The sequence below is a fragment of the Canis aureus genome, chromosome X (genome assembly GCF_053574225.1).
Source record: "Canis aureus isolate CA01 chromosome X, VMU_Caureus_v.1.0, whole genome shotgun sequence".
NCBI classification, from domain to species: Eukaryota; Metazoa; Chordata; class Mammalia; order Carnivora; family Canidae; genus Canis; species Canis aureus.
In genome coordinates, this window is record NC_135649.1 from 117,890,905 (window position 1) to 117,903,753 (window position 12,849).

The 12,849-nt window shown below is 49.3% G+C and overlaps 1 protein-coding gene across 2 annotated transcripts in view; it reads right to left on the reverse strand.

Moving 5' to 3' along the window:
* SHROOM2 (shroom family member 2) overlaps positions 1-12,849 on the reverse strand; it is a 144,332-nt gene that overhangs the window by 47,840 nt on the left and 83,643 nt on the right. For both annotated transcript variants that reach the window (XM_077888296.1, XM_077888295.1), the window contains exons 3-5: positions 11,213-11,344; positions 5,247-7,722; positions 3,865-3,962 (exon numbers count right to left, since the gene is read on the reverse strand). In XM_077888296.1, the coding sequence (XP_077744422.1) occupies positions 3,865-3,962; positions 5,247-7,722; positions 11,213-11,344 (2,706 nt within the window). The remainder of the gene's footprint in view (positions 1-3,864; positions 3,963-5,246; positions 7,723-11,212; positions 11,345-12,849) is intronic.

Sequence of the window (12,849 nt, forward strand, 5' to 3'; positions counted from 1 at the left end):
GTCCTGAGGTAGGCTTGTAGTATTCTAAGAACAGCCTTTTAATAAGCATCAAAGCCCTGAGGGAGAAATGAGTTTGGCTTATTCAAGGGATAAAAGGTGGCAATGAGTCTCTGAGTATGGAGCTTGGATGAGAAAGAAGAATGAGAAAGGGTGCCCCCCCAAAAGAGAGGGCCATACAGGGCCTTGCAGGGCAAGGTCAGGAGCTTGCATTTTATGCCGAGTGCAACCAAAAGCCATTGAATGGTTTGGGGATGGGGACTATTATAATTTAATTTATATTCCAAGACCAGCAAGGAAACAGCAGCCATGGTCCAGGTTGGAGATGATGAAAGCTGGAACAAAGAAGGGGAGAACTTGATCCCAGAGTTGAAGCAGAGCTCCTCAGAGAGCAATGTGCTGCATGGGGGAAGCGGGCTTTGGCTTGTGCAGCAAGGTGACCAGGGGTACTGTGGCTCAGATGGGAGCCCCTGCAAGCAGGGTGCTGGAGTGGCAAAGACAGGCTTTCCATCTCTGCTCTGTTCAGAGGCACTACCAGCCAGTCACAGGGAGACCAGCAGGCAGCATGGGAGTGGCTCCATGAGAACTAGGAAAGAGTGCACAAACACATATCCAGGTCCCCTTCCTCCCCACCCAGCCTCTGTGGAGAATGCCTTTGTGCAGCCATACACTCGGAAGGTCAACTCTTAAAAGTGGAATCACTGAATCAGAATGTGCCCGCAATTGCAAGGCACTGCTGGCAGTGCTAAGCCACTCCCTCTTCCTTTCATTTCATTTTGTTTTTTAAAAGATTTTATTTATTTATTCATGAGAGACACACAGAGAGAGGCAGAGACATAGGCAGAGGGGAGCCCAATATGGCACTTGATCCAGGGACTCCGAGATCACACCCTGAGCTGAAGGCAGACGCTCAACCACTGAGCCACCCAGGGGTCCCTCTTCCTTTCATTTTAAATGCTCCCATATCAGGGGTGGCCTCATTAGCTCAAAGGTGGGATGACACTTCCCAAGAGCACTGATGCAGCCGACAGCACTGGTTAAAAGGTATAAGGCAGAAAGGACATTTCTTCCGGTATTCTGGACTAATTGTATCCCCCCCCCCATTTGGAAGCTGAAGTCCTAAGCCCCAGGACCTCAGAATGTGACTATTTAGAGATAGAGAAGCGCCGCCCCCCCGCCCCCCAGAAGCCAAACCTGCTGACACCCTGACCTTGGGGTTCTGGGCAACATCAACAACAGAAATTTACTCTCTCAGTCTGTGGGGGGGGGTTATGACAGTCCCCGGCAAGCTGCTACATCCAGCTTATGAGGTACCCCAGTCAGGAAGCGGGGGGGGGGGGGGGGGGGGGGGGGGGGGGGGGAGTACTTGCAGAAGCGGGTCACAATTGAGCTGGGAGAAGAGCCACTACAGAGCCTCTGGGAACAATGGAAGCTGGCCTTAAATTTAAGCCAGTCGGAGTGGGGAAAGGGGGTGCTGTTCACCACAGAAGTGCTAGAAGTAAGCAAATGCAATTGGATTTGCTCTCCTGGCTTTGGGTTTCTTTAGGCTCCAACACCTCTGGTCTTCCCCCAGGACTCAGTCAGGATTCACCTCATGCTCCTTCCAGGATCATGAAGGACCACATAACTTTTTACAAAAATTCTAATTATGTGCCATCACTTCAGTGTAAGTACTGGTGTCTCTCCTTCCCTCCTACACTGTGAGGTCCTTTAGGAACAGAACCTTTGTCCTACTTATCTTTACATGGAACAGAATCTTGAACCTCACAAAAATGTTCTCAATGTGGTTTGAATGAACAAGTAACTCTTATCTTGATGTTATTGTGTTGTCTCAACAGAATACAATGAAAAACATTCATTATCCTGTACTGGTTATCAGATCAGTAATTTTTTTTTTTTAAGATTTTTAAGTAATCTCTATGCTCTACATGGGGCTCGAACTCCCAACCTTGAGATCAAGAGTCACACGCTGTACTGACTGAGTCAGTCAGGTGCCCCAAGTAATTCATATTTCTTATACAGACATTGTTATAAATTTATGCAAAACATTAGGTGTCTTGAAATCTCTGCATTATAGGATTTTGTTTTTGGTGAGCAAGACAGTCCTCTACAAGACTTTTCTTTTTTTGTCCCCCAGATTTAATGTTTTAAGTACACTATTTCTTACTGATCCTTTAGAAAATAAACATTCTCTGAAAAAAGCGGGAAATGGATTTTCAATGTTCCTGTTCTAGATTTTGAATCTCGCCATCCTTTGAGAATGCACACAGTTCTGAAAATTGCTGGGTCTACAGCTCCAAAGCAGAAGGCTCTGGAACTAATATCTTCGGAGTGGTTATGCAGTCTGCTGGAAGACATGGCCATGATAAATGAAGCATGTGGTCCCTCCTGCCATTCCTCTTGACCCTCTCACTATCGATAGTGCCATTTACAACACACAGACACACACACAGTGTACACTATAGCCACTCATTAGGACTCCGTTCACAGCAGAGCCCACTCCAACCACCATGTGAACTCTCTGCAGCGCAAGTGCAATGCCTATGGCAGGGGCACAGGAGCAAAGCCAGAGCCTGCAGGTCCACTGTGCACTGAACATCCTCACAACTGCAGCAGAGTCAAGGGGAGGGCTGGGTAAGATTACAGCTGGTGCTGGGCACGTGACGTACTCAGAATCTGTAGTAATAAAGCTGTAATTGTGTTTCTCAGAAACTACTGAATTCTGTAGGTGTATTATTCATCAGCCATTCTTTCTTACACAGGGATTCTTGGTTTGAGCCATGTAGACTGTTAATTGCAGGGACTTCCTACACAAAATGCTGCTCTTGTCCTCGCAGAGCCACGTAAAGATTGGGTGCTCTTGTATAAGGCTAACAGCACTCACGTTTAAGGCCAAATGCAATAAAACCCTGTTATAGAAGGCCCTTAAAAAAAAAAAAAAAAAAAGGCCCTTAAAAGCAAACACTTAAATCAGTTATTTCTGCAACAGTACCTTATGAGGTCAAGTGTTTAAATCTGAGTATCACAAATCACCAGAGATTCTCAAAGCAACAGAAAAATCTGTATTCACTGACCCAATTATGTAGGTTTATTTCTGTGCTTCTTTCAGCCCTTTTAAAATAAGGTGATACCACATATCCTACAGCAATCTATGTTTTCCTCTCCCTCCATCCTCATGCATATTAAGGGCAAGAGGACTCTACCTACCTACCTACCTACCTATGTATTTGATCTAAACTATATCTAAACAGCTACACTGGCCACATTTAAGAATTATGGGATACAACACGGTAATACGCTACTGCCATGCAGAATTCTTTCAGATGCTCTGATCCTCTTGAGGAGCCAGCAGACTTAATTCTGTTTTCATGCTCAAAATAAGCCCAATTTAGAAAGGCTGGCTCTATTCCTTCCTGATTGACAATCCTGGGCAACTCTGATTTGGAGACCATGCCCCAGCAACCCAGCTGTGTACTCGATCATTAAAGCATCCCTTCAATCGAGCATTCTGGATAAAGCATTTCATTCAAGCGCATTACACTGGATTTCTCATTCTATCAACATAAAGAACCTTACTGTACAGAGAACACAGCAGCCATTTTAAGAACCAAAAAATGCCACGAAGGCATTAGAGGGTGTCAGTGCCCTGGAGATGCTTCTCCTGGCAGTAGTGCAGGGCTGCAGGCTCCGTTCGACACGCACCGCGGCATCTCCCCCCAGGCACGCTGGAAATTGCATCCAGTTAGCAGCCACTCTGGGTTTGGCAAAAAATGGATGCCCAATCATGTTCACTTGGGATTCACCCACCGGAAAGAAGGCCACCCCCAAGATGTCTTCTTAGTAACCCCAGATCCAAACTTCACCTACCTCAGACTGGGATGTCCCTCCTCGGCCCAGACTGCGGAGGAAAGTTCTCTGCGCTCACCAGGGTCCCCCACTTGCTGTTGTGGTTCGATGGCAGCTTCCTGCCAAGAGCAGCACAGTAAGACACCAAGTCATCAAGCTGCCTTCTTTAAGACATCTATTATTATGAACCCCGTCATTGTGGGTTTGTCCTGTGAGCCTGTACCACGGAGGCAGTGACGCAGCCTGCTGTCTTGTACTGCCACTTGGCCACGGGGCTGGCAAGCTCAGTTCTCCGAACTTATCAAAACAAATGAACTAGACTGTGAGTCCACTTCTGTTCTGGGGCAATTAGCAGAAGGCCTGTGTGAGGCCTATAGAACCGTGTGGCACAACTGGTCCAAGCAAAAACAAAAGCACAAATCATCTCACATACAGCTGGTTACAACTGACTACAGTGAAGCCTCCAGCCCTCGGACCTGCCAGAGTCTGGATTCTTCTCTCCTGACGGAACAGCGTGGAATTCTCAGAGGTCACGCTGTGCGGGCCACAGGCTGACACAGCCACGGCAGAAAGCCACACCCATGGCATCTGTAGGCCCGCTGGCACCAGGACATCACAAAGAAACAGGCAGCTCTCAACACGCACCTACGGACTATGGTGCACTGAACTCACTACTGGTTATTTTTAAGAGAAGCTGCACCTCTTGCTATAAAAATTTTCTTTGAAATATATGAATGTAGGTTTAAGAGGCAGCAGAGGCCAAGAGAGGGAGAGCCAGCCTGGCAATCAACTTTGAGTATGCCTACGAATACTCTGCTTTTCTAGAAAGCTTAAATTCAACTTCTACCATCAAAGCACTTACCTTATAAAAAGTGCAGTAGTTTAATGCATTGCATATTTCATTACATTTGCCCTGGAGCAATCTCTAAAAATATTTGAAGAAAAAAAAACACAAAAAAACTAAAAGAACAAATACTCAAAATTTTAAACGGCTTCAAGGTTTTAAGACTGGTTATCGAACACTGTCCTGGGTCTTCTTTACATGGGTACCCCTTTCCATTTCAGAGGAGAATCTACCAATTTGTAGAGTTCTCCTCAAATTCTTTGCTTGGGTTGGGGAAGCTAATCATGGGGAAAGACAGCTGAAGCAAGAGGGGAGGAGGAGGAGGCTGGGGACTCGAGATAGGCACTCAAAGATGGCACTTAAACTACCACGAACATACGGATTCTGTCCCCAAGTACCTTTCACACAGGTTGACATGAGAAGAGCTGGCGCATAGACATGCTCAAACAGTTGGACACAGGTCACACGGACCCCGGGCCGTTATATTCTGGGGTGCATCCTGTATGTGCTGTGCAGCAGTCAGGGGGCAGCTCTGTCCCTAATCAGGTGCCAGGCTTACCTGTTTGTAGAGGTCTGTGGATGGTGATGACCGGGACCTCCCGTGAATGTACTGCGGCCTCTCGTGTTGATCCAGGCCCGCGTCCAAGATGTCATCCGCTGAGTGATACCTCCCGGAACTCCTGGCTTCTAGGGCTCTCCTCTGTTCCCTCCAAGAGGCTTGATATTCAGCAAAGGTTCCAAGTCGCTGAGGCGGTTCCAGTTTTCCCACCTTCCCTGCTCTTCTGGGACCACTGGGGTTTTCTCCAAAGGAGGTAGTACGGGGCCTCTTCTGGAAAGAAGGGTCCGCACCCTCGTTCCCATGGCCTGCTGTCTGCGGCCTCTCCAGCCTCTCTTTCGGGAACCCACACAGCGCCTGCCTCTGCCCAGGTCTCTGGTGAATGGGTCTGCTTGTTTCCTCAAAAAACTTCCACCTGTCGGCGAATGTGCCCACCACGGTCTCCTCGGATGCATCAGGGTGCTGGTGAGGGCGATAATCCCCTGACAGCCCCACCTCGTTCATTTTCTCTGGTTCAGAGTAGGATTTCAGTTTCTGCTCCACTGTGAACCGTTTCCGGCCTCCAATGCGGAGAACGTGCGGCATGCCACCTCCGGATGGGGGCGGCTTGGCCAGGCCCCCCTCCCAGAAGTGGGGGGCGGTGTCTGGATCTGCGCTGTGCTCCTCAGCCCGGTGTTCTGGTGACCCTGCATGATGATCGGCTGGGCTGGGGTCCAAGTCACGGCGCTTAAACGACGTGGCCCTCAGGACCCGGGCCTGGGCCTCCTTCAGGTGGTCTTTATACGTGCCCGTGAAGGAACCTTCTGGGGTGGCACTGGTGGCACCTCCCCGCTCCGCCCTCCAGCTGCCGGCCTCCTCAGCCGCATCACCACTTCCAGTCAGCGTCACCGTGCTTTTGCTTTTCTGAAGCTTGGCTCGTCGCATCTGGATCTCGTTCCTCAGAGTGGTGGCGAACCGGTCACTTCTCCGTGTCGGTTTGCCCACCTGGGCATCAAATGGTGGCGGCCTTTCCGTACCACCGTCTTGGCCATTCTCGGGCCGGCACGTCCCCTCCTGGGCCAGCGAGTGCAACATAGGGGTCTTCTGACGAGAGATTTTGCTGCTTTCCCCATCAGCCCACATGAAGTCTGCAGTTTTCTTCAGACAGGCTTTCTCGCTGTGGCTGGCTCTTTGCGGTTCTTCACTTCCAGTGGAGCGGCCCTCTGCTGCTCTGTCCACCGGGTCACCCCTGTCCCTCTCATGGGCGTCCAGGGCCTCCTCGTGCTGAGGCAGGTAACACCGGGCTTTCTGGCCCATCGGGTGTGCGGTAGGGTGTTCGGGGGCGCCTGGTGCCACGTCAGGATGCCAGTGATCCTCGTGGAGCTGTGCTGCCTGTGTGCTTCCCTGAAGGCACTGTCTGGTGGTCACACAGTAGTAGCGGCTCTGCCCACCACTGTCCCCCTTCTGGTTGGTGGCACTGGGCCATCTGACCTGAGTGGGGCTGTCATCCTGGAAAGGGTTAGCAGAAGGCTCCTGGCGGCCCCCGGGGATGGCGACACGGGGCTGCTCCCTCAGCAACGTGGCGGCCCTGGGGCCCTCGTGACAAAAGGGACTCTCGTCACTGTACTGGCGTGGGTGCTGGCAGCCATAGGACTGCGGGAAACGTACATCTGTGCTGGACAGAGAGGCCTGGAGCCGGCCGGGGACCCCTGGGAGGCCGCCTGTCCTGTGGTCAGAGGGCAGCACTCCACAGTCCAGGGGGACATCTGGTGCACAGCCCGAGCTCCCAGCTCTTTTCCCGTTGCTGGGACGCACCAGCCTCCACTGCTGATCGGTGGGTTCAGGTCTCCAGTCACTGCGGGGCTGGGCACGGGTCATGCCTGGAAAGTGCTGCACGTTGGTCATCTCTGAGAATGGAGGGCCCTGGGCCTTCTCGTGGCTCTTGGTGGCAGCGAAGCTGTCGCTACGGAGAGGGGGAGGAGGAGGAGGAGGGGATGAAGGTGCTTTTTTCTTATCAGGGATATACCAGACTGGCCCAAAATTTGACCTCCCAGAAGCAGCCAGCTTGGCCTCAGGACTGTCCTCTGGCCTGGGGCTTTTGCTGCTCTCACAGGGCACCCGGGGTGGGAAATACCCAAGCCTCTCCTCCAGGCCCTGAGGATCGCTGGCAGCCTGGGCCTGCCGGCTGCTGGCTGGCTTGGAGGCTTCCCACAGGCCCACTTTGTAGAGGATGTTCTCTGCAGAGGAGGCATCAGCCTTGGGCAAGGTGTGGTCAGGCGTGCTGGAGCTGGTGGAGAATGAGCCGTAAGCTGAGTCCCGCTTGCTCTGGCCGCCCAGGTGGTCAATGCTGCTGTTGGACTTGGCAGCAGAGAGGCGTCCGGAGGGGTAGGGCTGGGAAGGCTGGTCCAGGCTGTCGACACTCCCAAGGGAGCTAAAATGGTCAGAGGTACGCTGCAGATTCGTGTGCTCCCACGTGCCAGACAGGTCATGAGAGGAAGAGCTAGGAAGGAGGGACCAGAGGGAAGGCTTTGCTTTAGAATGGAGTAACAGCAAGGGGGAAATGAGGACAGCAGCATTGTGAATGCAGCTGGCCCTGCACAGAAACATCCAGATGCCCAGAACTCTTCCCAAAACATGGCTGCAGGACCTGAGACGTGACATTTTAAAGAGCAACTCTGACAACAGGCCGGAAGGACCTAGCCCGATGCACTTGATGCTCCTTCTTAAACAGATGCCTTCACACTCTAGCTCTACATGCCTGCCCTCAGGCTGTGAAGTCCACAGCGCTCAGCGGCACGCAACACCCACGTGAATACCTTCTTCCTGAGTATGGCAGCTGGCGGGCTCTGGCCCACGAGAACAGCTTTTAGACAGTTAAATGGTTGGGGAGACTGGGATCAAAGACCATTTTGTGTCCCATGAAAATGCCAGGACATTCAAATCTCAGTGCTCACAGATAAAGTGTGATTGGGATCCAATCGTGGCCATTGGTGTACACGCCATTTGTGACTGCTTCTCAGCTGGGTACCTGCAGCAGACACAGGCCCATGGAGCCTAAAATATTCCCTACGTGGCCCTTTATACGGCAGGTTTGTGGACCATGGGGTCGAGCGTATGAGCAACACATCGTTTGGATGACTAACATAAAAGAAGCAACCGAATACCGAATGACAATTTTCACATTAAAAGGGAAGTCCTAAAAAAAAAAAAAAAAAAAAAGGGAAGTCCTGGGAAAATGTGACTTTTCCACACCTAAATATTAGAGTACCAATAGCTCCTTTCACCTCTCAGTCGATGGCATATGTGAGAGAGAACTCTAGCAACAGGCTTTCTCAGCAAAACCAAACCCTGCTGTGCACAGGGGTTTGACAGAGCTCATTGGAGCTGTACCCAAATGCCAAAAAAACAGGTTCCTAAGTGCCATGGGGTCTAAGGGGAGGAAATACAAAATCAGATTTAGTGGGTAATATGTTCATTAAGGAATTAATTATTCCACGAGGTAAGTAATAGTGTCTATATGAGGCTAATGACTCTCAATGGTAGGACTTTGTCCAGGCATGTTGAAAATGCTTTCATTAAAGTTCAACAAAGCTGGAGCCTTCATGCTTGAAGGTAAAAAAAAAAAAAAAAAAAAGAAAAGAAAAAGAAAAAGAACAAAACTCACTACTACAACTGTTGCTACTTTAGGTTTAGAGAGAACCAGGAGGAGAAAGAAAATCGTGTCACCAGCAAGGACACAGGACACTGAACTGGGTAAATTACTCTTACAAATGAAAACAGAGGGAAAAGGTTATACCTATAAGCTCTCAAGATCTCATGGCTCCTGGAGACTGTGAGATTTTCTTGGGAGGTAGTGGACTGTTTGGGTTTTATACCCTTTCCCGTAAGGACAGAGCAGGTGGCCTTCTGAGAAATGGAGCATGTTCTGCTCTATCTTCCCACCCATGCTCTGGAGGTGATTTATCCATGCAGTCTTAAGTCCAAGGAGATATAAATAATGCTAAGCACTATTTCCACACAGATGTGGGCAGCTTATGTGCGTCTTTCATCAAGAAACCATCAAATAGGCTTAATGGAAAACCTATTACATTAAGTCATTTCAGTAATGAAATAAAAGGCCCACTTTTCACCTAAGTTTTACTACTCAGCTGAGAATCTGTGGTTGCTCAAAAATACCCTGGACTCCAAACACCACCATCTCTTGTCACTTTATTTTTTATTTTTTTTAGATTTTATGTATTTATTCATGAGAGACACAAACACACACACACAGAAAGAAAGAGAGAGAGTGAGAGAGAGAGAGGCAGAGACACAGGCAGAGGGAGAAGCAGGCTCCATGCAGGGAGCCCGACGTGGGACCCGATCCCGGGTTTCCAGGATCACGGCCTGGGCTGAAGGTGGCGCTAAACCGCTGAGCCACCGGGCTGCCCTCTTGTCATGTTAAATAGGTAGTGTATTTGAGATACATTTCCTTCACAGAAGTACTATATAATTTTACAGCAGGTAGTGTTTGTCAACAATCAAAAACTGATTTTGAGGGGTGCTTGGGTGGCTCAGTGGGTTAACCATCTGCCTTTGGCTAGGTCATGATCTCAGGGTCCCAGGATTAAGCCCTGTGTTGGGGGAGTCTGCTCAGCAGGGAGTTTGCTTCTTCCTCTGACCCTCTCCATGCCTGTGCTCTCTCTCTCTCTCTCTCAAATAAATAAAAATCTTTTTATTTTATTTTTTAATTATTTATTTATTTTTTATTTATTTATGATAGTCACACACACACACAGAGAGAGAGAGAGAGAGAGAGAGGCAGAGACATAGGCAGAGGGAGAAGCAGGCTCCATGCACCGGGAGCCCGACATGGGATTCGATCCCGGGTCTCCAGGATAGCGCCCTGGGCCAAAGGCAGGCGCTAAACCGCTGCGCCACCCAGGGATCCCTAAATAAAAATCTTAAAAAAAAAGAGAGATTTTGAGATGGTTATGTTAGTTACACACACACAGGCACAAACGCACTCTCAGAATAGATATGCATGTGCACTCACATACATACCACACATGCACTTAAGTGCATGCACACACACATGCATTCACATATGTACATGCACACACACCATAAATGTGCACAGACAGACCAGCACATACAAATATATATACTCATACATGTGCTCCCATACACCTAAAGCCACCTACCTGTTGCTACTGTCACCCTTTTAATAGAAGACTTGTGAGGACACTGGCCACTAACCCAAGGTGATCTATGACAAACCAACCGTCCCGTAGTGCTACCACATGCCTCCCTAACACACCAGCCCTTCTGACCCTGAAATGTGGATGTGAGGTCGACCAGAACTCCCCCTCCTTCTGCTGACATACAGTTCCCACCATCTCGATCTGATGGTCAGTGGGAAACTACTACTAGGCCGTCAAGGCTGGATGCCACCTAGCATATGGCTGTGAAGCCCTGTCTATGCAGAGAGACCTCTCTATGCCCTCTCCATAGGAGAGGCCTGAGGGTTGGGGGGAAGCTCCTGATGGTAACAGAACTGTCTGGAAGCCTTTGTGAAATACACCTGCTGAACCCTTAAGGAGCTCCTGCCTTCCAATCTGTGTATCAAAATCTCAAAAGAATGATGATGGCTGTGGGCACATGGGTAGCATGGTAGCTGTCCCAGTCAGGTCAGACCCACCAAATCAGCTGGCCCAAAGGGATTTGGCCCAAAAAGCTAAGTCCCCAGGCTTTTGATTTATTAAGCAACATAAATGGGAAAGCACACATGTTCATCTTCGTTCTTGGCATTTCAGTGTTTGTTTTCAAAGGTTGGACACCTACCGAGTCAGTGAAAAAGTCCGAGTTTTACCAGTAATGGTGTGTTAGTGGCTTTTCCTCATCAGAAAAACAAAATCATTCTGAAGTGGAGAAAGGTGCCATCATCGCAGGCCTAGGAAGTTCTGAATGCTGTCAAACACTGTCCATCCTAGTGGGGAACCGGTGCTTACCTCGTGAGCTGTCGGCTGTGCCAAGAAGGGCAGGCGCTGGCAGAGGGGAATGGAGACGCTGACGTTTCTGGGTGGCTATCGGAGAACTTGGTGGCATGCCAGGAGTGAGGCCTCCAGCTCACCTCATTCTTCCTGAAAAAGAACGTAGATGGCTCAGGGACTTCGAACAAAGGGCGACCCCGTGCCAAGACGGGAGTGAAACATGGAAGTAAGTCACAGCAACTTCTGTATGATTTGTAGGCTTCACTGCCAGGTGCTTCCCACGGTCTCTGGACATGAATACAGTTCTTCCATTTTTATTGACGCAAAACTCACCCTAATGCAGAGTGAGAATCACGGGCTCCAAAATGTGAACGAACCCTTATTCTTCAAAATGTATTCAAAGGTAAATAACCTTGTCTTTGTCTTAGCCACCAGTAGGGCCCAGACCAACTCTTGAATCTTTATGGTTTCAGCGTACCTGTGCATATAGCCCTCGGCCTCCTTGAGGAAAAGAGCTGGCACTGGAGAAGAGCCCAGAGCATCCCCAGCTCAGCCAGGTCAACACACACTTTAGGCCACTTCTATTCACTCACTTAACTAAGCAAACCCAGATATCTGGACATGAACTAAGACTGGTAGATGTATATCCATTCCTTGGAGCCACGTGGAGGGTTTGTGAAGTCAGCCCAGGGTCCTCATTATGGGAAGATGATGCCCTGGACCAACAGGCTCTGGAGGTGGTATGCAGCACCCGCCTGCGCTGCTACTCCGGGGCCCCCACCATCCCACGGGTGGCTCATTAGCTGTTTGGCTGCACTGCCTGGGTGTGAGATGGGAAGTTTGGTGGGAAATCTGTACAGCTGCCATGTAAATGTAACAGAGCCTTCAAGAAAAGGCTGCTACATGAGGAGGAGACCCACTCACACTTGGTTCTCCCACTCTCTACTTCTCCAATTTGGGATAGAGCTCGCTTGCTCTGGATAGCTTCCTGCCCCATCAAGGACATGGAAAGAGCTCAAAATGATCCTCGCTCATTTGGTACCTGACAGCAAACATTCTTCCAAGTGGGCAAAAACATTAAAGGATATGACACGATAAAGGATATCAAGGAAATCTGAAAAGCATTTGTAACATAAACCTGACAACTCATAATTCATGAAGAAAAATATCTGGATGGCAAAATGTGGAAAGCGTTGACTTCAGGAGTTTCCCCGTGAACGAAAGCATGAAGCAGACAAATTCATCACACTGCAGAAGTAAAACCCAACCGTACCTCATAGAGTTTCTCAAAATCCTCGTAAGGAAGGCTCTGGCCACGTGAATTTCATTTTCAGATGGCTTTTTCTGTGCTATCATGTCCACAATTTCTTTCATCTTCCTTTATGGTTAATCAGTGAAGGAAAGAAACTAGACTGAGAGCAGAGGCAAAGGGAGACAGATAAAAAAAGGAGGCTAGGAAAGGAAAAGGCCTCCTACTTTGTGGCCACATCTTTCCATTCTCCGGCTGGCAAGACTAGGCCACGGGCTGGCTCACTGGGGCAGGCAGTGGAGCTCCAAGAGTAAAAGCCTTTCCTCCTTGTGAAGATAACACAGATACACGTCTCTTTCAAGACATAGTCAACAATTACAGTACGAATTAGGGGCTTTAAAAAAAG